General features: G+C 55.5%; 1 protein-coding gene across 4 annotated transcripts in view; it reads right to left on the minus strand.

Annotated features, from left to right (window-relative positions):
* Positions 1 to 2,424: 2,424 nt before the first annotated feature.
* The window catches only part of AKT2 (AKT serine/threonine kinase 2), a 45,408-nt gene continuing 24,110 nt past the window's right edge, over positions 2,425 to 23,722 (minus strand). For all 4 annotated transcript variants that reach the window (XM_037516568.2, XM_054697182.1, XM_037516569.2 and 1 more), the window contains exons 3-14: positions 21,559 to 21,687; positions 20,386 to 20,497; positions 11,199 to 11,352; positions 10,612 to 10,743; positions 9,053 to 9,118; positions 8,018 to 8,086; positions 7,246 to 7,368; positions 6,135 to 6,263; positions 5,745 to 5,959; positions 5,145 to 5,232; positions 4,934 to 5,036; positions 2,425 to 3,868 (exon numbers count right to left, since the gene is read on the minus strand). In XM_037516568.2, the coding sequence (XP_037372465.1) occupies positions 3,789 to 3,868; positions 4,934 to 5,036; positions 5,145 to 5,232; positions 5,745 to 5,959; positions 6,135 to 6,263; positions 7,246 to 7,368; positions 8,018 to 8,086; positions 9,053 to 9,118; positions 10,612 to 10,743; positions 11,199 to 11,352; positions 20,386 to 20,497; positions 21,559 to 21,687 (1,400 nt within the window). In that variant the 3' untranslated portion in view covers positions 2,425 to 3,788. The remainder of the gene's footprint in view (positions 3,869 to 4,933; positions 5,037 to 5,144; positions 5,233 to 5,744; positions 5,960 to 6,134; positions 6,264 to 7,245; positions 7,369 to 8,017; positions 8,087 to 9,052; positions 9,119 to 10,611; positions 10,744 to 11,198; positions 11,353 to 20,385; positions 20,498 to 21,558; positions 21,688 to 23,722) is intronic.

A 23,722-nucleotide genomic window follows, 5' to 3' on the forward strand; every position in this document is an offset into this window, starting at 1 on the left:
CAAACTGTCCACATGATTCGTCACCGTTGATGTGGACCCCGATCACCTGAGGGGCGAGTCAGGTTCGGGCACTTAGGTTGCCTCCTGCTTCCCACACTGCACAGCCCACATCTGAGGAAGGTTAGTGCGCCCCCTTGTGGGCAGAACAGCTACAGAAATGACGGGTTAGTGTTCACTGACCGCTTGTGTCAGTGCCTGGATCACTGACCCCTTGTATCAGTACCGACTTGTCTACTTTATACTTTGGGTAAACTCCAACACCACTGCTTAAGTTTTTAGCTATGGCCTCTGGGAGTTTCCAGCTGCCCCCGGCCCTGTGACGTGGCACACCTCCATCAGCGAGCTGGATTTTTCTTCTTTGAGCAGGTTCTTAATTTCGGGCCCTGTGAGATGCTCCATGTCTTGCTCCCCTCCCAGAATCATTTTTATACTATTCTTGAAGAGTTTCAAACTTTTCTGTAACTCTATTTCAAAATCACAGTTAAAAATAAGTGAATCATTTCTTTTTGGGAAAGCTGATATGCTTTAAAATACAGCAGTGGAATGTAGGCCACAAAAATTTAAAAAGCACAAGCGTGGTACAGATGGACTGTTGAGGTTTAGCACAGCACTGAGAGGAACAAAAAAAAACCCCAAGAAACCGGAAACCAAGTCAATTCTTGTCAACAGGGGGCGGCTGACTCAGTTGGGGCTGGAAAGCGTGACAGTGATGTGCCAGCGCACCCCCAATTGCAGTCAGGTGACCGGGGCTCTCCTATTAGTGGCAACACCCCTGATCTGTGGGGGAGGTGGGGTGAGATGCAGAAGAACAGCCTGGGCTTGGCCTTAGTGACTGGGCAGAATCATGCATAAGGGGGATCAGCCATTTTCAGGCTGCCAGGCCATCTGCACAGAAAGTAATGTGAGGGCCCATAGCCTGGTACCTGGGGGCCCTCTTTATCCTCCATGCCTGCATCTAGCGGAGTTCTCCCCCGACACGAACCTCATGAAACCATCTAAATGCACAAGACAAAGGACAGATTCATCTCAAAATTTTTCTAATTGGCAAAATTTTATTCACTCTTCTACCTTTTCCCTTCTGGGGACAAGTCCTCCCACAGAGGTGAGCAGCACCAACAATGGAAGGCCCTAGGTTCAGCCAGGAGAAGCAGCTGATGAGCTGTGGCCCTGCCCCAGGGGAGACTCAGGCTGTCCCCAGGGCGGAGGGGCAGGGAGCACCCCTGAGCTAAGGGAAGCTGTCCCAGGACACCTTCAGGGGCTGGGACTAGTAGGAGCGCAGAAGCTTTTCTTCACAGGCCTCTGCCGCTCATGACTACCAGGCCTTCATTACACACAGTGCATGTGAAGTTTGAAAAAATAATCCGTTGACTCCCAGCTGTAGTCAGAGGCAAACAAATGTCTATGAACAGGCTGCCGTTCCACTGCCCTCACCGCTGGGTCCCCAAAATAGGCCTGCGGAGCCCTAACACCTTCTGGCAATACCTGACATCAAGTCCACCAGTGCATGGCCTCAGCAGCGCCGCTCCAGGCCCCAGAGGGGGAAGTCAGAGGAATCCTAGAGGTGGCACTGCAGTGACCAAACACTGAGGTGCTCCCAGCTAACAGCACCCACACGTCCCCGACACACCCATGATTCTATGTGCGTTTAGCATGTGGAAGGGGACAGGAAGTGCCCTGCTGCAGGGTTCAAAGGCGGTGAATGGGACCTCCCTACTGGGGCAAGAGGTTAAGTACAGCACTATGAAGCAATCCGCAGAGCAGCCACTGCAGCACGAGTTCGATCCCCCCTGGCTGGCCAGGGAGCAACCCACATGGCGCAGCAGGCCTCTCCTGTCTTGCCCGCTGCTCCCCTCAGCAGTGGATTTCAGTCAGTCTGCCTGTTCTGTTCCCCACTCTGTCTCTGGTGAATCCTCTCACCCCCTGCACCTCTGGCCTGTACCCCAGTCTTTGTATGCATAAACAGCTAAATCTTTAAAAAAAAAAAGTTTTGCAACGGACACACCTCTCACTGACTTTGGGGCGCAGCAACACCTTGCACACCATCCTTGATCAGAGCCGCAGACCCTCCCACCTCTCTTCGCCAAAGCAGCTTCTGGGGCCTGGAGACTCACCTTGCCACCCCCACACCAGGCCTGGTGAGCCTTCCAACTCCTCAGCAGCCTCCACCCCGCAGCCGCCTCCCCCTACCAGCCTGAGCACACCCCCACCCACTCCCCACCTCAGCGACAGGGCCTGTGCACTGAGCAGGCAGAGCAGGAGGCCCGACTCCCTAAGCAAGGAAACGCCCAGGGTGGGGGCCCAGTCTGAAACGAGTGTTTTTATTGCTGTACCGTACAAATACAAGGACTGGGGGAGGCCGGGGGGGAGGAGGAAGAATTGTCAGATAAACATACACACACACAGAGGAAAAAAGACCCCCCCCTCCCACCCACACCAACCCCCACCCCACCCCAGGATGTCTTTCTGTGAACTACCTAGTACAGGAGGTGGGGTGGGGAGATCAAAACCACAAAAACTAAATCCAAACACCTGGAGATGTTGAGGGGGAGCAAGGGCAGCAAGTAGGACCTCGGGTGCGGCTCCCTCACTGGGACAGCATCCCTCCCCCCGGGGATGAAATGCTCAGGCCAGGGACAGGCCCAAGCCACATACACCGCGCACACTTGAGGCCGGGGCACCCTTGTCCTCACACACACACACCCAACACGCATGCCACACACAGCGCGTGCCTCGTGTCCCAGACGCCCGAGGACACGGGCCGAGACACACGCGCGCGCCCGAGCACTGACACATGTTCACCTTAAGGCTGCAGAACGTGGCCCCGAGAGGGGGAGGGGGAGGTGGTCTGACACCTCCTCAGAGGCCCCCACCCCAAGACGTACCAGACACCCCCACCCCTCCTCAACCCTGTCTCCGGGGCCCAATACTGTCTCGGTGTGAGATGTGTAACAGCCGAGGCTGGCGCCACCCCCCCACCCCCAAGGAGCGGGCGACCCTGCATGGGGCCAAGGCCAGGCCTGGGGTCCAGCGGGAGGCAAGGCCGGCTGGAAGGAAGCCTTGGTAAGGCACGGGGCTGGGGGTGGGGAAACGAGTCCCCAAATGTTCCTCCTGCCTCCCTCACAGGGTCAGGAGAGCAGCTTGGGGGCCGGCAGGCAGGGCCAGGAGGCAGTGCCCCAACGCCTGCCCCCCCCCACCGGCTCCTTGCAGGACAGAGTGGTCTCCATCCACAAGAGGGAGGGAGCCCGAAGCCCCCATCTGCAGCTTCTGAAGGCCCGGGCCGGCCCCTGGACATTATTGCTTTTCTGCCCCTGCGGAGGAGGGGCTGGCTGCCCCGAGCCAGGCCGCCCAGCCGAACAGGGCGTGGGAGGCAGCACCAGGGCGCTGTCGGCTGGGCGCCCGTCCGCGGGAAGGCAGCCTGCCGGGAGCAGCGCACGGGCAGGCGCAGCGGGCACCCCGGCCAGACACGCAGGACGGCCCACCGCGCCGAGCTGGGCCCTCACTGGGGCTTGTGTGGATTAAAAACTGGAATCTCTAAACCGCCCAAAGGCCCAGTCCTGGGGCAGGCCGCAGAGTCTCCCCGGTCCTGCTCTGGGCACAAAGGTAAGGGCAGGACAGGATCCGCTGGGACCGCTGAGGGGAGTTGGGGAGAGGGCTGAAGAAAAAAATGGAAACGGTGAGGTGAGGGATGGGGACACAAACAAAAAAGGCAAAATAAAAACTTAAAAAAAAAAAAGAAAGCAGCCCCGGTGGTGCTGGCAGCCTGCATGCGTCCGTGTGGGCCGTGCTGCTCACTCGCGGATGCTGGCCGAATAGGAGAACTGTGGGAAGTGGGTCCGCTGGTCCAGTTCAAGGGAGCCCAGGCTGTCATCTGCGGGGGTGGGTTGGAGGAGATGGGCTGAGGTGAACCCAGGGTGGAGGACCCGGCACCCCTCCTACACGGGGAGCCTGGGGAGAACTGCTGGCCGGCCGCCCCTGAGAAGGGGACATGTCAGCTGAGATCCCTTGGCCACAGCCCCAAGCCCGGTTCTGGAGCAAAGGATGCACCCCGCTTCTGCCTGCCCACTCAGCCTTCTGAGCGCCCCACCAGCTCGCCTGCTCTGCACTCCCCCTCCCCACGCACATGGCAGCTCAGCCCAGACCTTCCGTCTCCAGCCCAGTCCCTGCCCCCAACAGCCCACCCTCCTAGTCAGGTGGGGGTGAAGATACGTTGGACTTCCTACAGCCCCAATGCAGCGTTGTCCCTCCTCTGTGCAAAACCCTCCATGGCTTCTTGTGCAGCAAGTCCCCACTCCTCCCAGTGGACCCCAAGATCCTCCTGCTGTGGCCCCACGCCTGCCTGCCCACCCCCATCTACTAGCTTTGCAACTGTGCCATGGTTCCCTGTGCAGTGCTCCCACTTCTGGGCACCAGACATGCTGTTATTTCTGCTGAAAACATATCTAAGCTGCCATGTCTCCTCCAGGAAGTCCTCCTTGGCAGGCCAGAGCAAGCATTTCTTCTGGGCTTTTCTACACCCTAGCCCTGCCACCGTGGGCTACCACTCCACCCAGACTGGGCACTCCCCGAGGGCAGGCTCAGCGCATCTCCATCACTGCTGGGTTTCCAGCACAGCCCAACACTGTGGGAGCAAGAACTCAAGAGCTGCAGAATCAGTGAACCCGTCTGGCTCCAAAGGCCCAGGCAGCTGCCATCCAGCACTGATAACGCCTGCCTGGACCGCTCCCCACAGCTCTGGAACAGGCTGGAGCCATGGCTCCCGGCGACCGTCACCGGTGCAAAGGCAGACCAACTGCAAGAGCCTGGTGAGCAGAGTGCAGGTGCCGGGACACTGAGGAGGGGCCCACACACTTCCGCCCGGAGAACTGGGTCAAGAGCAGACCCCACCCCTCCACTTCCTGGCAGGCCTGCCCGTGACAGGGCTGCAGACACTCACAGCGGTCCGGGGGTGTGATTGTGATGGACTGGGCGGTGAACTCGTCATCAAAGTACCTTGTGTCGACCTCAGATGTGACCTGAGGCTTGAAGGGTGGCAGGAGCTATGGAGGAGAGGAGCCCAAGCTCAGGGACCCTGAGGACAGGAGGCCTTGACCTAAGTCACCCCAAGGGCCGGGCTGCTGTTGGGAGCAGGCGGGTGGTGGGCTCACCTTCTTCTGAACCACATCCTGCCAGTTGATGCTGAGGAAGAACCTGTGCTCCATGACCTCCTTGGCATCGCTGGGCCCCCCGCCGAGCCTGGGCAGAGACGGCCATGAACACCCCCCCCCCCCCCCGAGGCAGCCAGGTTCTGGGAGACGGGCTTTCGTTTCGGCACAGGTCCTGAACAACCTTTAACGAGGCTGTCCTGGCCACAGACCACCGCGTCACAGGATGCAACAGAGGCTCAGGGAGGGGAGCGCTCGCGCCCGGGTCACAGGACGGGAGACTGCAGCCTGGACCTGGCGCCCTCAGTGGATGCTGAGAGGACAGGCTCAGCAGAGGGCCGCTTCATATCCAGCCCCGCAACATACGACTTGGCCACCCCAGCCGGGGCCCTGTCCCTCAGCGTCCCCATAAAACAAGAGTGCCGGCAGAGGGCTAAGGAGAGGCCTCCCCACGGGAGTGCTCCCCAAGTGCCAGCAGCGGGATCAGCGATGCCCTGGGGGACAGCAGTGCACCCCCACGAGCAAGCACACTGGTGGATGCAGCCCCCTCTGGGTGAGGGGAGTGGCAGCAGGCAGGCTGGGTGGGGCGACGCCAGCCCTCACCTCTGCTTGGGGTCCTTCTTAAGCAGCCCAGCCAGCAAGGACTTTGCCTCGGGGCTGAGCGTGCGCGGAAAGCGGATCTCCTCCATGAGGATGAGCTCGAAGAGGCGCTCGTGGTCCTGGTTGTAGAAGGGCAGGCGGCCGCACATCATCTCGTACATGACCACGCCCAGGCCCCACCAGTCCACGGCCCGGCCGTAATCATTGTCCTCCAGCACCTGAGCGGGGAGGGGCAATGAGGGCAGCCCAAACCCGGACCCGGCAGCTCAGGGGCGCAGGGGCGCTCTGGGGCAACAGCGCCCTGCCCTCGGAGGGGCCCAGGGGGAAACTCCGGGTCTGAGGGTCCCCCCTCCCTTGGCCTCACATGCCCCTGCGACCTCCAGCCCCAGACACCTCAGGGGCCAGGTATTCGGGGGTCCCACAGAAGGTCTTCATAGTGGCCCCGTCACTGATGCCCTCTTTGCACAGGCCAAAGTCAGTGATCTTGATGTGGCCATCTTTGTCCAGCATGAGATTTTCCAGCTGTAGGAAAAGTCAATATATCAGGTCCATGTCCTCCCTGTGCCACTTCCTGAACCCACCCCCCCACCCCCCAGAACTTCCCAGGAGAGGGCCTTGGCCTGCTGTGTCACGTCAGGGGCTCCAGGCCGAGACACCCTCCAGGCTAAGCCCTCACCCTCTGGAGCACAGAGGGCAGTACCTCCCCAGCCCCCGCTGCCTCCGGGGAAGCCAGAGAAAGCAGAGCCAGGCCCTGCTCCAACTGGCTCCCCACGGTGGGCCGCAGTCTCCTAGCTTTGGATGTGCGGGACACCCTCTTTCTCCTATTTGTTCCAAAATCACGCAATATACAGCAGGAGGAACAAAAAACACAAGCCACAAGTGGACAACCTAGTGGTGGGCCTTGACCTCCAGTGGGTCAAGAAAACATGACCAGCCCCTGAACACCCCAGAGGCCCTGCCAGTTAATAACCACCCTCCTAGCAGAGAAGGCCCTTCACTGCCTCACTTTCCTTGAGTTTTCACTACCTTTGTCGTATACACCCTTGTATACACCCTTGTGTATGACAGACTCGTCTTGTCTGTTTTGGCATCTCGCTGCAGCCTCTTAGAGGCACCCCACTGCCGTGCGGGGCTCAGCCGCATGAGCACATGGACGCCTGGCTTATCCACATCCCACGGCAGACACGTGGGGCTGCTTCCGGTTTGGGGACAAGTGAGCAGCGCTGCCGGATGCGTGTGCAGACACGGTCTGAGGGGCACCCACCCCCGCCGCACACCCAGGGCAGAACGGCCTGCTCACAGGAAACGAGGAGGCTCTGTTCTGACGGATTCTGCCAAGCTACCTTCCTCAAGTGCTTGTCCCCTCAGCGCACCGAGTACTGGCTGGCTCCCAAGAGGCTAGGAAAGACCCCCCAGGAGTTGTGCGGGAGGATGTGGCCTCCAGAGGGACTGGACAATGGCTCAGCGACGAGACAGGACCCCACCGGAAGGAGCCTGTGCTCACCTTGATGTCTCGATACACCACGTCTCTCGAGTGCAGGTACTCCAGGGCCGAGACGATCTCCGCACCGTAGAAGCGGGCCCGCTCCTCCGTGAAGACGCGCTCCCGGGACAGGTGGAAGAACAGCTGCCGGAGAAGGGAGGTCAGACCCCGGCCGCGAGGGAAGGATGGGACCCAGCCCAGACATGGTGACACCTGCTCTATGACCCACGAGTGAGAGCAACAAGGACCAGGAGAGGGAAAGTGAGCACAGAGAAGCTCGGGGCAAGCATGGAAGGAAGGGTGCCAGCAGGCGCCGCGGGAGGTGAAGGGGGATGCAAAGAGGAACACGAGTTATGAGCAACTGACGAGATGCCCCAAGACCACGTCAGACAGACAAAGTCAAGAATCACAGCCAGGGAGTCACACCTGCACGGAGAAGGGTGTGAGACAGACGAGTGGGTGAAAGAGGGGGGCGTGAGCGACTCGCTGACAGTGAGTGGCTGATGTCTCTGCTCTAGAAGGACTCAGGCAATCAGCAGAATAAAGGGTCTTTGCAACCTTTAAGACACCCCCGCAGCGCTGCCAGCCAACCACCCCCAGCCGTCTCCACACCTCTCTGCACCTCAGGATGGAAACTGCCCACCAACTCATTACAGTGAATCTGGGCAAGCCACTTAACCTCGCTGCATCTCGGTTTCCTCCAGCCTGCTCCAGCTCACTCACAGCTCCTCCCTCCCTCCCCGCTCCCGGGAAGGAGACATCCAGAAAGCCAGGCGGGGGCAGCACAGCTCACCTCACCACCGTTGGCGTACTCCATCACGAAGCACAGGCGGTCGTGGGTCTGGAAGGCGTACTTCAGTGCCTGCGGGGAGCAAACAGCCAGGGTAGGAGGTGGGAGCGGGCAGGCTCTCTGCGAGCCTCAGGAGGCGGGGTGCTGGATTCTGTGCACACCCGCCCTGCCCTAGCCTGGGCGCAGGCCGCCGGGGCTCACACCTCAGCCTGTGGCTCTGAGGGCAGTCAAAGGGGTACTGTATTGAACCCTCCTGTCCTCTGCCTTCAAGCAAGCCCCTGAGAGGTACTGCTGGGCAGAGAGGACGTTCCGAGGAGGCACTGCTGTTTTCACGCTCCTCCTCTTCCTATTTTACAGTGAAGTGTTTTAACATTTTACAGCAGCGCACGCGCGCGCACGCACACACACAAGGTTTGCGGACTGGGAGTTGGCAATGACAATGTCCAACTCCAAAGAAAGGACAAAGAGTTCTCAAACTGTATTCCAAGGAGCCCACAGACCGTTCGTCAGAACTGCTGGGCGACAGCCCTGTTCACGACGCCTCTACACGGTCCTCTGCACGGGGGTACCTTGTAAGGTTTCGTGGAACATGCGCTATGACTAGACAGCAACTGAGCAATGAAATGACCCCTAAGTCACCCTCGGTGTGGTCCATTTAGCTAATGGCTGCTGCTCCTGATGGAGACTGTAGCCAGCCTAAATGAGCAGGTACCAGTAATCCACCTGCTTCCAGGCTTACATATTAAAATGAAAGTAAAAAAAAAAAAACAACAAACCAACATTCCCACTAAGACCAGCTGGATGAAATGCCTCTAACTCATGGGGACACAGTCACGCTCTCCTGGGGCCATCTCAAGACATGACAAGTCAGTCAGCCCACGTGCTAATGTGAACCACCCCCAACCCAAGGGGTGTTGGGTCAGACCATCTGGAGAGCCCACCACCACCCTGCCCTGGCCACCTGATGTCACGTGTGTGCCTTTTGTGACAGGTTTTGGGCCCTTCGCTGGGGCCTGTCCACAGGAGCTGACCACTCACCGTGAGGAACGGGTGCCTGGTGTTCTGGAGGACACGGCTCTCGGTGACCGTGTGGGCAACTTCATCCTGCGGACAAAGGCCAGATGAGGGGCAGTGGACAGCACCTTGCCTACCCACCCCCCACCTGAGGGTGGGGGCGACATCTTGGTGAAATGTGATTCCTTTCCTAGCTGCCATGCGGAGGGGATGGCAAGGGCGAGCATCACCGTCGCCAGCACTAGTGAAATAAAGAATCCGGAGGAGGCGCGTCGGTCGCTCTCAAAACAGGCAGGTGTCAAGGTGATGGAGACTTTACGAAGGATCAGGCCATCATCGCCTGAACCCACAGACTCATTTTAACGCAGATAAAGGAGGGACAAGCAGATGTTATGAGACCCCTGGGGTGGCGCAGCAGGCCCTAGGACTCACCAGCCAGAGCACTCTTGCCCAGAGGAGGACCAGGCCCTGAGCAAGGCGCGAGCTCACGGAGCAGCAGATCTCAGTGTGTGGTTCCCCCACCCCTATCAGCAGTGCCTGGGCACTTGGAGAAATGCATATTCTCGTGCCCCTGCCCAGACCTGCCACATCAGAGACCTGCAGGGGTGTGTCCGGCGGTGGTCTCTCAGGCTCTCCCAAGACCCTAATGCAGGTTCAGGGTGGGGTCCAGGCATGCTGCAGCCACCCGGAGAACTGCTAAAAATCCTGACCCACCTGCCATGCCAACCCTGCTCCTCAAGGGACGAGTCTGTCCCCAGGGACAGCTGCTAACACTGTCTGAAGATATTTCTGATTTCACATCTTAGGGGGAGGGTGCTCCTAGCTTTAGTGGGTGGAGCCGGGGTTGCTGCTGAACATCCCACAAGTGCACAGGATGGACCCACAATGAAGGATGAACAGGCCCAAAACGGCAACAGTGCTGAGGTTGAGAAACCCCTGCCTTGGGCAAAAGACATGGGGGATTGGTGAGTCACTGGATATGATCTAGCATCATGATTATGTTCTTTAAAACCCTCATCTGTTAAAGACACACACCTAGTATGTATGGGTAAAATTATATGCTGTCTAGAATGTGCCTTAAAATACTCCAGGACCAAAAAAAGAATCAGGGAGAGGGTGGAGCTTTGAGACAAGATGGGCCCAATGCTGACAACTGTTGAAAGTGGATGATGGCACCATGGGGGCCATGATATTTTTCCTTTGAAAATTTCGTGTTATGATTGGAGTTTTCCATTTCAAAAACTTTAAATAAGAACAAGAAATAGAGTTCCATTCTTGGCCCAGCTTCATACTGAGACACCCTGAGCCAAGCCTCCACCATTCACAAGCTCCCCACAGGTCCTTTATCATCACAAGGGACCCACTTTCGATCCTGGCAGCTCCTGCTGGGTGAGGCCCAGGCACCAGAGGGTGGGGTGCGGCTAGCCTCAGGCTCCCTTGTCTGAGGGAGCTCAAGGGGGATGGGTCTGGAGGGGAAATGAGCCTTTGGCAGCAGCAGGAGGGGTAGGTATTCCAGTCCGCAGTCAGGCTGGGGATCACAGGCCCTGGAGAGGCCAGCCAGCTGCAGGCCGGGGAGCGCTCACCTTGGCAATGATAACCTCCTTCCGCAGGATCTTCATGGCGTAGTAGCGGCCGGTGGCCTTCTCCCGCACCAGGATGACTTTGCCAAAGGTGCCCTTGCCCAGGAGTTTGAGATAGTCGAAGTCATTCATGGTCTGCCAGGGATGGGGGGAGAGAGGAGCCGTCAGTGCTGGCACATGGCCCATGGGAGGAAATTTTAACAAAGAAAAAGGAAAATCAAAGGCCACTGTTGCCAAATGGCTCGGGCATGAGCAGGAAGGGAGGCTGTGAGCGGCACTGTTCGTTCTGAGGTGGCCTTCAGACCAAGGCTCTCCTGCCGCTCAGTTCTCCTGGGCACTAGGCCCTGGAGGGCTGGGCCAAGAGCTGTGATGTGGGGGTAGAGCAGTCTTCACCACCTCCCAGGACAAGGCTGCCCCCTCCCCGGAGGCAGCCACAACCTGAAATCACCCACCCACACGGCAGTCATGAAGTCGCAGGCCGAGCCCCCGCACACACAGCATGGAAACCCAGGCACGGGGCCAGTGCTGTGGGGAGAAGGCACACAGGCCAGCAGCCCCCACCTCCTGGCCGCCTGCCGCTCAGCACTTACCACCTTGGCCCTGGCTTTACTAACTGCCACTTCCATATCCTCCGCTGCAGAAGAGTCGCTGGGGGAGCCACACTTGTAGTCCATGGGGTCCTCACCTGGGCCCCGCTGCTTGAGGCTGTTGGCGACCATCTGGATGGCCCTCATCCACTCCTCCCTATGTGGGGACACATGCACGACCGGGGAGACATGAGTCCAGGTGAGCTGGGGCCTCAGGGGAAGGAAAGGCTGAGCCCCAGTGCCTCCAATGGACAAGCAATCACCAAACACCTTTGGGCATTTGGGGGAGCTCTGTCTCATTTGAAGAAAGCCAAAGGGGCTGGACTGAACTTTTGCAAACCCCTCTGGCTATGGGGGTGATGCAGTAGGACAGAGACCACCTGAGACAGGACCTGGCCTGATACTCAAGTCAGGAAACAATGATCCAGGAGGGGAGACCACCCTTCTCCACAGCCCCTTGAACATGAGCTGCCACCCCGAGCCTTGGGTGGTGAGACAGCACTCCTCTGACCTCCTCTGGAGCAGACAAGTTCAAGTTTACACAAGTGATCGGTGTTTTGTAAAAGATAAAAGGAAGCACTGGCTAGAAGAGCTGGGTCAGAAGCACGAGCTCACACACACAGACACACAAGTCCAGGAACACCAATACCTTTGGCCGGATGCTCTTGTCTCAGGCCCTGGCTGCCTCAAGTGGGAGTCAGGGCAACGAGAATCTAAGCCTAGTGTCTTCTAACTACAAATACAGAGCTTTCACCCCCTCCTGCATTACAGATGGGAAATCAGGCAGAGATTAAAAGACAAAATCAAGAAACACAGTGATTGGGCCCTCCCTGGTGGCGCAGCGGGTTGAGCGATGCGTTGTGAAGCTGTCCGAAGCCTCTGCAGCATGGGTTCGGTTTCCAGCCAGCCAGGGAGATTCCCACATGGCGTAGCAGATCTCTCTTGTCTTGCCTGCTGCTCCCTCAGCAGTGCTTTCAGTCCGTCTGCCTGTTCTGCTCCTCACTCTGTCTCTGGTGAATCCTCTCACCCTCCCATGCCTCTGGCATGTACCCCAGTTCTTGTATAAAAATAAATAAATCTTAAAAAAAAAAAGAAACACAGTGGTTGCTCCAACCCTGACAGCTGGAAACACAGAGGGCCTGCAATCAACCACCTTTTGGGGGGAACAGGCAGGATATTCTTGGCTTGGTCGATTCCACGGTTTGCTGGACGAAGCAGCCACCAAGCGCACATGGCTTCTCAGGGTAGTCTCACTCCCAAGGTTTCACGCACCAAGCAGAGTCTGGGCCCCCCATAATGCACTGTTTGTCCAGTGGGGGCAAACATGTTGGCACACGGTGCACCCCAGCACCTGGGGGGTACTCAGTAGGTATCTGGATAATGCATGGGGGAGGGAGACAATGTCTTCATGGCCCCAGGTCCACTGTACCCCAGAGTAGGCAGCCTGCACACACTCAGAGCAGCACCGGCCTCTTCCCTCCCCGACCCAAGGTCTCAGCCAGCATTACTCAACTTGCTTTAACCCGTGGCCTCTTTGGAACAAATTATAATATAAATCCCTATGCCTACATTAGATGTCCTGTTTTTCAAAACATGAGGGCAGGGGCAAATCCCGCAGTATTTTATCAGATCATGAAACTGTCCTCTTAGAAAATTTTAAATCTGACTTTAGGTATAAGACCATGAATTGAAAAAAGTCACTAATCTTCTAAGAAATGTGCTAACTATATTAAAAACAAAAACCAGAATGTGTATGTCCTGCGTAGAATCCACAAGCGAGCTGCAGGCCAAGCCCTTCGGTGCGCTGGCGTCTTTGTTCACGAGGAAGGTGGGAGCAGACAAGCCCATCCACAGCAGCCTGAACAAGTAAATGATGGTGCACCCACGCCCCAGGAGCAGGGGAAGGAGCAGGGCTAGGGGTCCTCTCTGGGCTGCAGAGCTGGCAATGAGGAGCATGGCTTCAGAGTCACAGCAGCTGGGGCTCAAATAGCAAGTCTGCCAACTGGGCAAGCTCACCCCACCAGCCTGCACCCCTTCCTCCAGGGCAGACTCCCTGGGGTGCTGAGCTGCTAGTGCACCCCCCCCACCCCCACAGAATGTGCTCATCTAGGAAAGTATTCATGGGTGGGGGCGTGGACCTGTCCATCCATTCTGGCCCCCACTGCCCAGCCCCACAGGGAGCTGTGGAACCCAGGGGGATGCAAGAGTTTGGTTGGGCGACTAATGGGACTCGCCACTGCCCGACAAGCCCCCGATCTGTTCCAACTGGACCGAGGTTGCAGGGTTGCAGCACTCACCATTCCAGAGAAAAAGCAAGGGCCTCCATCCAGAGCACTCCTCAAGGGTTTGCAACATGTTGTCTGGGGCAGAGGGGAGCTCCCACCCAGAGCTGGGGCTGGCATGCCTTTCTCCTCTCAATGGAAAGCCCCCAGAACCAACCTCCTTCCCCCAAGAGACATGCTAAGAAAAGCAGTGTCCCACAGAGCCACCTCATTCCATACTCCTGAGAGTTCTGTGGGCAGGAGTGAGGCACACAGGAGCCCCTGCAGAGGACGCACAGCCGGATCATCTTCCAGGGATGGGTCTAGAAGGGTCAAGCATGGAGCACTGGGGAAGACTCAAGGAACAAGGGACTCCATGTTGTGGGGCACGGAAAGCCATCCTAGGGTGCTCGGATTCAGACCACCTTTTCTAGGAGGCCAGCCCACTCAACAGTAGCACAAAGGCCCTCGGCCTGGAGAGCACACTGACCCAACACCCTATCAAGTGCTTTACCTGCGGTAACTCCCTGAGCAGTCCTACGAAATAGGTTCTGTCACTCAGTTCATTCTTTACATAAACCAAGACACTGAGGCCCTGAGGGGCTGACATTTGCCCAGCTACCTCACTTGGGGTCTGGGGCCAGGGGAGGCACTTTGGGGGAGCACCCTTCACAGGGCAGGCTGCAGGTCAGGGCACAGGCTCAGGGAAACCCTAAGGGAATGACTCCTTGGGGTTCTGTCTGCCCCCTACAGACACTGGACCCTCACAGGGGCTAAGCAGACTTGGGGGTCAGATGGCCTGGCATTCGTGAATCCTAGTTGTGCCCTGCCCTGAGGCCAGGCTGAGCAGGCCATCTGACTTTCGTGTGCCTCAGAAGGCTGACATGTGGAGGGGAGCGAGCGGGCTGTGGAAGGGTGAAATGAGACACTAGATATAAAGTGCTGAGGGCAGTAGCTGGCACAGAGTAATGCCTCAAAGGGTGGTTGTGAGAATTCACCCAGCCAGCCGGCCAGCAAATTATTTCCTGAGTGCCCTGTGCGTGCCAGGCCTTGTTCTGGGTGCTGGGGGCCGCGGGAACAAGCCCCACTGGAGCTCCTCAGCCAGTGGAGACAAGTGTGTAAATGTTCCAGGGCAGGGACCAGAAAGAGAAGCCCCTCCTCAGAGGCTGTCACAGAAGGCCCCTTTGAGGTAGTGGCATGTAAGACATGACCTGAAAGATGTTCCTGGAATGAGAGCGATCCCCAGTGCTGAGAACAGACATTTGGCACACGACTGTGATATAAATGAAGTGGAGGGAAGGAGGCAGCCATGCCAAGTGCTGGGTGGGAAAGGACCCCAGGCAGAGAGAACAGCACGGCCAAGGGCGAGGAGGGAGCCGGGATGTCTGCAGAAGGTGCAGCAGGGCCAGCACGGCAGGAGCTGACAGGGGAGGGAGGGCAGCCCCGCCCACACTGGGTTCCTTGGGTGGCTATGTTAGGGATTTACGTCTTAATCCTTCACATCACGGGGAGTCACTAAAGTGTTTTACGCAAGGGGTAGCAGGATCTGATTTCTGTTTTAAGTCAGCAGCTGCTGCGCGGGGTACTGCTGGGGGTAGCAGGAGGAAGCATGAGGCCATGGCAGTCCTTCAGGCAAGAGGTGCCAGTGGCAGCGATGGAGGAACGAAAAGGCACCAAGTGCGATTCTGTGGGGCGGGCCTGGGCCGGACGCCTTCACATTTGCTTCCTCCTTCATTCCTCATGACAGCCAGGGAACCGAGCCCCACTAGAAAGTGGCACGGAGACCCACCTGACTCCAGAGCCCGGGCCCAGCCCTGGGCGATGCTGCTGAGCAAAACTAACAGAGTAGGGAAGCCTGGTGACCTGGCAGTGGCCAAGCCATCAGCAGTGCACAGGACTGTTCTGGTTGCTGCTCCGCGACTAACAGCCAACTGCCCATCTGATGGTGGCCGGGGGACTTCTCTCCCTTTCCAGGGTCCCCTCTGGCCCCGAGGGGTACTTATAGCTGGAGGATATCTGTGGTGTCTTTCTATTCAGAGGCCCTCAGATGAGCTGAGTTGGCAGATCCAGGGTCAGTCCTGCCTGGTGGGGAAATCCAGACCCCTCCCTCCAATGTTCTCTCTTTACTTCTACAGCTTTCTGTGTCTGTTTCATTATCATTCTCCCTGTTTAATACATGAGGATCTACCTCCCAGAAATGTTGTGCGGACAACATGAGTTGATATATGTATAATCTTAGAAGAGTCTGGCTCAAGAGAAAATTAGTTTCAATTTTATCTTATTTATTTAGCGAACACTTACTGAACACCTATGTTTATTCCTAGCACAAATAAATAAATCAAAAATGTCATGCCCAGGGCCTCCCTGGTGGCGCAAGGGGTTAAACACCGCACCATGAAGCAATCCACAGCCTCTGCAGCACAAATTCGATCCCCGGCCAGCCAGGGAGAAACCCACATGGCGCAGTAGACCTCTCCTGTCTCGCCCGCTACTCCCCTCAGCAGTGTATTTCGGTCAGTCTGCCTGTTCTGTTCCCCACTCTGTCTCTGGTGAATCCTCTCACCCCCTGCATCTCTGGCCTGTACCCCAGCTCTTGTATGCATAAGTAAATAAATCTTTAAAAAAAAAAAAATGTCATGCCCAGTAATAGTTACTGGGAGGAAAAATAAAACAGGTTAAGAGTAACAGAATTGGGAGGGAGGAGCACAGGGGACTGTGCTGATGAGTGAACTGGTGGAGGAACTGGTGGAGGAAATGGGTGAACTGGTGGAGGAAATTCTATGGGGAAAAAAAACACATTGTTTAAAAATGAACAATAACAGGGTCTCCCCAGTGCCTCAGCGGTTGAGCGCTGGGTTGCGAAGCTGCCCGCAGCCTCTACAGTGCCGGTTTGGTCCCCGGCCACCAGGGGAGGGTCCCACATGGCGCGCAGACCTCTCCTGCCACCCGCTGCTCCCCTCAGCAGTGTACTTCGTCAGTCTGCCTGTTCTGTTCCCCGCTCTGGCTCTGGTGAATTCTCTCAACCTCCCGCACTTCTGACTGTACCCAGTGCTGTATAAATAAATAAATCTTTCTTTTTAAATGAACAATGATGTAAAATATAAATAAATAAATTATAAAAAGTAACAGAATTATGGGGATAGGTTAGGGTGCCACTTGGGGCACCAATAAGGAGTTGGCAGATTTGAGGTTAGCCCTGCCACCCTAAGAGAGTGGCATCGGAGCAGAGGCCTCACAAAGCTAAGGCAGGAACTGCATGGTATCTGAACAAAGAAGGTTCTAAGGCAAGGAAATAGCAAGTGCAAAGGTCCTGAGGTAGGAAATATGTTTAAGGAACAGCAAGGAGATCAGGGGGGTCGCTAGAGGAGGGAACCTGAGGTAAGAAATGATTCTGACTGGGAGGCCAGATCACACAGGACTTTGCAGGGTATGGCTCAGGATTGAACTCATTCCAACTGGGGTTGAAAGTCACTCTGAGTTCTAAACACAGAAATTATATAAGACTGACATTAAATAGAGCGCACTAACATGATGTACTATTAAATGTATCTGCCAAGATCAGAGGTCTGCAAAACTCCCCTGAAAAAGGGCAGACAGTAAATATTTTAGACTTTGCAGGCTACACGGTCTCAGTCACAACTGTTCAGTGGGGCAAAGGCAGCCAGGGGCAATTTGTAAACAAATGGGCGTGGTCATGTTCCCATAAAACTTTACTTACAAGAACAGGAAGCTGGGTGGTTGTTTGCCAACCCTGCTCGGGACTTAATGCCTAGCTTACAGGAAATATAGGCACAGAGGAAGAAAGTAAACAGCGCTAAAGGTAATGTGTGGCACCCCCAGAGTGCAGGACATTCTACAAGACAACTAGCCCAGCTCCTCAGGGAAAAAGAAGGACAAGAAGACAATGGATTAATCTATGTTAAAACAAGTCAAAGAGGGCCTCCCTGATGGCACAAGGGGATAAGCACCGCACTATGAAGCAATCTGCAGCCTCTGCAGCATAAGTTCAATGCCCGGCCAGCCAGGGAGAAACCCACATGGCGCAGCAGACTTCTGTCTTGCCCGCTGCTCCCCTCCCTCAGCAGTGTATTTCAGTCTGCCTGTTCCGTTCCCCGCTCTGTCTCTGGTGAATCCTCTCACCCCGACACCTCTGGCCTGTACCCCAGCTCTGAATCTTAAAAAAAAAAAAATCAAGTCAAAGAAATAATATGTTGCTTGAGTGAATCCTGGCTTGAAAAACAACATTTTGAGAATAACAGGTAAAATTCCAGTACAGGATGGATGTGGAGAGGGTGTCAGCAACCCCCTATGAGAAGTGATCAGCTCAGGTGTGCTGACGACACCATGACCCACAGACAACGCCCTTACTCTTAGGAGGTACCTGCTGACGTTTAAAGACGAAAATATCACAGAGTAGGGACAGAAGTTCAAGATGCAGCGTAGAATACAGCCAGGGAAGGCAAACATGGCAAATGAGGAACTGGCGACTCTAGGCACAGGTATCTGGAAGCTCATTTAGTGTGCTATTCTCCCAACTTCTCTGGATGTCTGGAACAAGCAGGTAGGGGCCGGGGCTTGGGCAAGTCCCTGGAGCTGCCCCAAGAGCACAGAGAAGGGCAGCAGAGACCAGGGAGCAGGCCCCTGTAGCATCTGGGAAGGACCAGTCGCCAGGGTCACCTGGCTGCCTCCAGCCCCTTCTCTCGTCCTCTCTCCAGGCGCAGGCCATTGTGGGGCAGGGGTTGGTGAGGACAGCCATGAGCAGATCGGCCTCCCTCTTGTGGGGTTTCTGGTTCACACCTGCCCCAGGGTAAAGTCAGGAATCTGGGGTTTGGTCTCAGAGCAGTCCCAGCAGATTCCTCTCCGGTAGCAGTGGCAGGTGCTAAGTAGAGGAGGAAGGCAGGGGTTCTCCAGGCCCGCAGCCTTACTAAAGGGATTTTTTCCCCCAGCGAAGGACACGGCATCTCACTAAAATGGAAACCAGAGTGGCTCTCTGGCCAACAACACTTTCCCAGCTCCCCACTGCTCCTTTTGCCGGGCTTACAAGCTATGGGTCAGGGTCTGGCAAACCAAGGGTTTCCTCTTTATCACCACCCCCTTGGACCTTGCAGAGGCCCCACGGCATGTGCCAAGTGACTCCCTGCCTGCTGAGCCTGGGAGGGTCTCCATCTGGAGTCCAGTCCAGGCTGGGTCCGCTCGCTTCAGGCCTCCACTTCCCCTCTTCCAAGACCCCTATCCTTGATTCTCCGGTGACACAGAACCCCTGAGATGACCACCTGTCTCACCTCCCAGCCTCTGCAGATTCAGGTCCCTTTTTCTGGAGACTCCTCCTCCTGTCTCCCTGCCCAACTCCTACTATTTTTCAAAACTCAGTCCAATGCCCAGGTCCGATATACCTGGCCTGTCCCCTTGGCAGGGCACATACACTTTAACCTTGGCAAGGTCTGGTCACTACAATACAGATTGTGGCAGCAAGTATTGTGACTGTTTGTGAACGCTCTGGAGATGTGTTGCCTGGAGGGGAGGCACGACCTTGTGCGATCACTGAAACACATTACAATTTACAACTTCCATCCTTCGGGCACTAACCACGTTTCAGATGTTCCAGAGGCACGTGTGATGGCTACCATGCTGGGCACTGGTGCCAGAGAATGCTCCTGCAAGGCAGAGTTCTCTTGGAAGGCACAGCTTTAGGGGTCTCCAGAGGGTAGGCCGAGACCTCAGCCCAAAGGACGAGCTAGAGAAATGTTTCTCAAGGTGAGGTGCGAAGGGAAAAAGTGGGAAGAAAAATTCTGCTACTCATTAGCAGCTCCTTAATATAGGAAGAATTTCTAGAAACAAGAAAAAGATCAACAACCCGACAGAAAAATAGACAAAGGATCCAGACAGACAGGTCAGAAAGGAAACGGGCCAACGTCTCGGGCCCGTGTGGAAACGGGCGGAAGGACACTCAAACCTTCTACAGGAGAAAAGGACCAGTTTAAACTACCCCGAGGAGCCATTCCCCACTGACCTGACAGGTAAAAAATCCATACACCTGAAACCAAGGCTGGGCAACACTGAGACATCCCCAACAGCTACAGTTCTCAATCACCAACACGGATTTCCCGGGTCCCAGCTACGAATTCACTTCACAGATTTACCTGCGCATGTGTCAAACGAGATAAGCCCAAGGTACTTCTCTGTGGCATTGCCTGTGAAAAGTCAGAGGCTGGAAACAAGCCACTCTCGATTACAAACTGCTAAATTAACCTGGGGACAGGACACCGCGGTTGTTTGTAATACCTGTCAGCAGCAGCAGCTTTCCATACATTAAAGGAGAAAACTTCTCCCAAGATGCACGAAGGAAAAAAGTTCTGAACAGTCTGTACAATGCTCTCTTTTGTGTAAAAAAGAAAAAATGAGGAGTAGGGTGCAAACACGCTCCGTGAACAAGTGTGGCCATGTGTGAAGGAGCTCCCCGACATGAAGAACAGCACCCACTCGGGGTTACGGGTGGGGCAGGAGTGAGAGCAGCTTTCCCGAGACCCTGCCTCACACCACTGGATTTCTGCACTGGTAAATCTGTACCAATTCTCTCATTAATAAAATGATCTTCATTTTAAATTGAATCTCTGGACCACCTGCCTCAAAATCAATGGAAATGCTTATTACAAATGCAGCTTCTTGACCCTCCATGAGTCTCCTTAGGCCCCGTGGCCTGAGGTCAGGTCCAGAGCTCTGTGTTGTTAACATGCTTCACCCCATTCCAACACAACCTCTAGTCTCAGACAAAGAGGAGGGTCTATAGACTAAAAATGCTTCCCGTTCCCTGCTCCCAGAAGGGCTAGGACAGGAAATTCCAAAGCAGGGGCCCAATCTATCCATTTGCACCTCTCTCACACTGGGCCTGGCCACGCTCAAAGGGCAGACACACAGAGGCCCCAACTCACCTCTCATCGGGAGAGTCTACATGGAAAGTCCTCTCAATGACTGTGGTCCACTGCAGGCAGCGTATGACAAAGGTGTTGGGCCGTGGCCTCTCCGTCTTCATCAGCTGGCACTCTGCAGGCAGAGGGAAGGAAGAGCTGAGAAGGTGAGGGGACATTCTGCCCACCCATTGCTCACACCCAAGTCACCTCCTATGTGCTATCCGTGTACCAGGTGGGTTTAGGGACACCTGAGTGACCAAGACAGCTCTAGCCTTGTGACCTCACAGGGCTCAAGGTCCAGTGCATGTGTGGAAGGGAGCAGCCACCAGCTAGTGAAGGCTCAGCCATCAGAGCTTTAATGGGGAAGCCCTGAGGAGGTAGCTAACCTAGCCCTGGGGTGTGGGGATGGGGGAATGGCAAGGGAGGGCTCCCCAGTGGAAGGGGCATCTCTTCACTGAGGCTTGCCTGAAGGAGGAAGAGGGTGTGGTCAGGGAGAATGAAACATCTGTAGAGAAGCCCAGAGGTGGGAGAGGGCCCAACAAGCCTTGGGGAATGGCAAATACTCTGCTCCCTTTGCCACGTAGAGGACTGAAGAAGGGAGAAGTGAGAGACAGGCTGGAGAGGGGTCAGGATGAGGAATCTGGGCTCAGTCTGGGGACGGTGGGAGCCATGGAAGGCTTAAGTAGGGCGGGCACATGAACATATTTAGACAGATCCCTTGGGCTGCCACATAGAGAAGGCAGAATGGAGGCCAGGAGCCCAGAGAAGAGGCTGGGACTCTGCCAGTGCACGGCCATGAGGAGGGAAAGAAACAGCAGGGAGACGGGCCACAGGGGAGGCAGAGAGGCACCTAAGTTGAAGCCCAGGTGTCTGGCCTGAGATGGAAGCAAGGGGCAGGAGATGGCTGGGGGGAGAGGGGATCTGAAGGACAGTTTGGGACATGGTTGGTATGAGGGACTTAGAGGATAACCTCTGGAGGAAACATGTAGGAAGCTGATCAGGGCAGGTTCGGAGTTCCCGTGAGAAGCTGGGGCTGGAAAGAGCATTATCGGGGTCACTAGCACACAAGGAAAGCAACCAGGATGAAGCTACAGGCCCTGGCCAGGCCTAAGAATGGCCCAGTCCTATGTGGCCTAGAACCTAGCAGCGGTTCTTCTGGCACCTGAACTTTGGCCCACCCACCCCGAGACGCACCTGCGACAGAGAAGTTGTTTAGGGGGGGTAAGGTCTGATCGGGGGCCTCAGGCCGCTCCTTGTAGCCGATGAAGGAGCCGTCACTTTTCAGCAGGAAGTACCGAGGTCTCCAGGTCTTGATGTATTCACCTGAGCCGAGGCAGGGGGAGAAAGCTCAGGGCAAGGGCGAGCATGTGCCGTGTTGACAGAGCCTCACAAGGGGTAGCTCAGCAGGAGGAAGATGGACAAGAGAGCGGGTAGGAGAGTGCCTCTCACAGAGAAACCCTTGAGGTGGCCCCTGCTGACGCAGGCTGGGCACTGGGCTGGGCCTGACTGATCCAGAGGTCATGCCTGACAGGAAGGCGCCTGCTGAAGGGCCCCAGGGCCCCAGCTGCCTCAGCATGTGGCCAGCAGCACAAGCCTTCCCTGCCAGCACATGGCCCAGCCCCAGGGGAGGCCCAGGCTTCCAAACACACATGCCCTGTGGCCCTGTAAGGCCAAATCCCAGGGGTTGGTATTCACAGCACAGCTGTGCAGGTGGATCAGATGTCAAAACACTGTGCCAGGTGGGCTGTGACTGCTGCTGTGCCCTCCGAGTGCCCCTTGACTCCTTCCATTTGTTCTGAAGATGAGCACTCAAGCCCCCTGTGTGTGTACATACATACACACACACACACACACACACACACACACACACACACACCCCTGCTCGTCAGAGGGCTGCTAAGGATGAAAATAAGATGGTAAAACTTATATACACCCCAAACTTATATAGAAATGTCTATAGCAACATTATTCAGTTTAGAAAGAAGTAGACACAATAGAAAAATCCATCAATTACAAACGGATAAACAAAATTTGGCCTACTCATACAATAGAATATTATTTGGCCAGAAAAAGAAATGAAGCGTGGGTAGGCGCTGGAATAATAGCGGTGAGCCAGCGTGGTGTGCAAGGAGCTCATCACAAAGGACCACCGTCTGTGTGATTCCGTTTACATAAAATGTCCAGAACAGGCAAATTTAGAGAGGTAAGAAGTAGACCGGTGGTTGTCGAGGGACGGAGAAGGAGAGAGCCCAGAGAGTGATGGCCAAGGGTAGTGAGAATGTTCTACAGCTGAGTGTGCTGATGCACATCTCTGAAACCAACTAAACTTGACATGGCTGAATTGTACGGTGTGTGTAATTCTCAAGCTGTTAAACACGACAGCAGTCATGAAGTGCCACTGAGGGCCATCAATGCTCTTCACCTCAGCCCACTGTGCAAGCAGAGCGTACTGGGCCCTCGACTCGCAGCAGACCCAGGGAGACAGGAGGGCGGGGCAGACTCTCTGAGTTGTGTTTGCTATGTGGTCACCAGAAAGTGACTTCACTCATGGGGATCACCACTAACTGGTGAAATGATGATTAGATGCTACAATGTGACTGGCTACTCTGACCAGTCACTGTCCTAAGTATCTCACAGTTTTAACTTATGAAATTCTTTCAAATACATATACTAAGTGATTCTATGCATATAAAGTACAGAAACTAGCAAAATCCCATATTCATCAACAAACTGAAAAGATCCTATACCATGACTAAGTGGTTTTATTCCAGAAATATGAATAGAGCAATATATGAATAGAGCAATATATGAAAATCAGTCAAGATGATATGCTATGTTAATAGAATGAAGGAAAAAAATCAAATGATCACCTCCAACTGACACAGTTTTAAAAAAACAGAGGGCCTCCCCGGTGGCCTAGGGGTTAAGTCTCACTGCTGCAGCCCGAGTTCGATCCCCGTCTGGCCAGGGAGCAACCCACATGGCGCGGCAGATCTCTCCTGTCTCGCCCGCTGCTCCCCTCAGCAGTGTATTTCAGTCAGTCTGCCTGTTCTGTTCCCCACTCTGTCTCTGTTGAAGCCTCTCGCCCCCTGCATCTCTGGCCTGTGCCCCAGCTCTTGTATGCATAAATAATTCTTTGGAAAAAAAAAATTAGACAAAATCCAACACCTTTTCATGATAAAAATACTCAGCAAGCTAGAAGTAGAACGCCATTTTCTCCACACAATACAGGACATCTCTGAAAAACCCACAGCTAACATCGTACTCAAAACACTGGGTGATGGGGCCTCCCTGGTGGCGCAGCGGTTGAGCGCTGGGTTGCGAAGCTGCCCGCAGCCTCTGCAGCACAGGTTCGCTA

This window comes from Talpa occidentalis, unplaced genomic scaffold (genome assembly GCF_014898055.3).
Source record: "Talpa occidentalis isolate TD23 unplaced genomic scaffold, MPIMG_talOcc4v2.1 talOcc4.17, whole genome shotgun sequence".
Classification (NCBI taxonomy): Eukaryota; Metazoa; Chordata; class Mammalia; order Eulipotyphla; family Talpidae; genus Talpa; species Talpa occidentalis.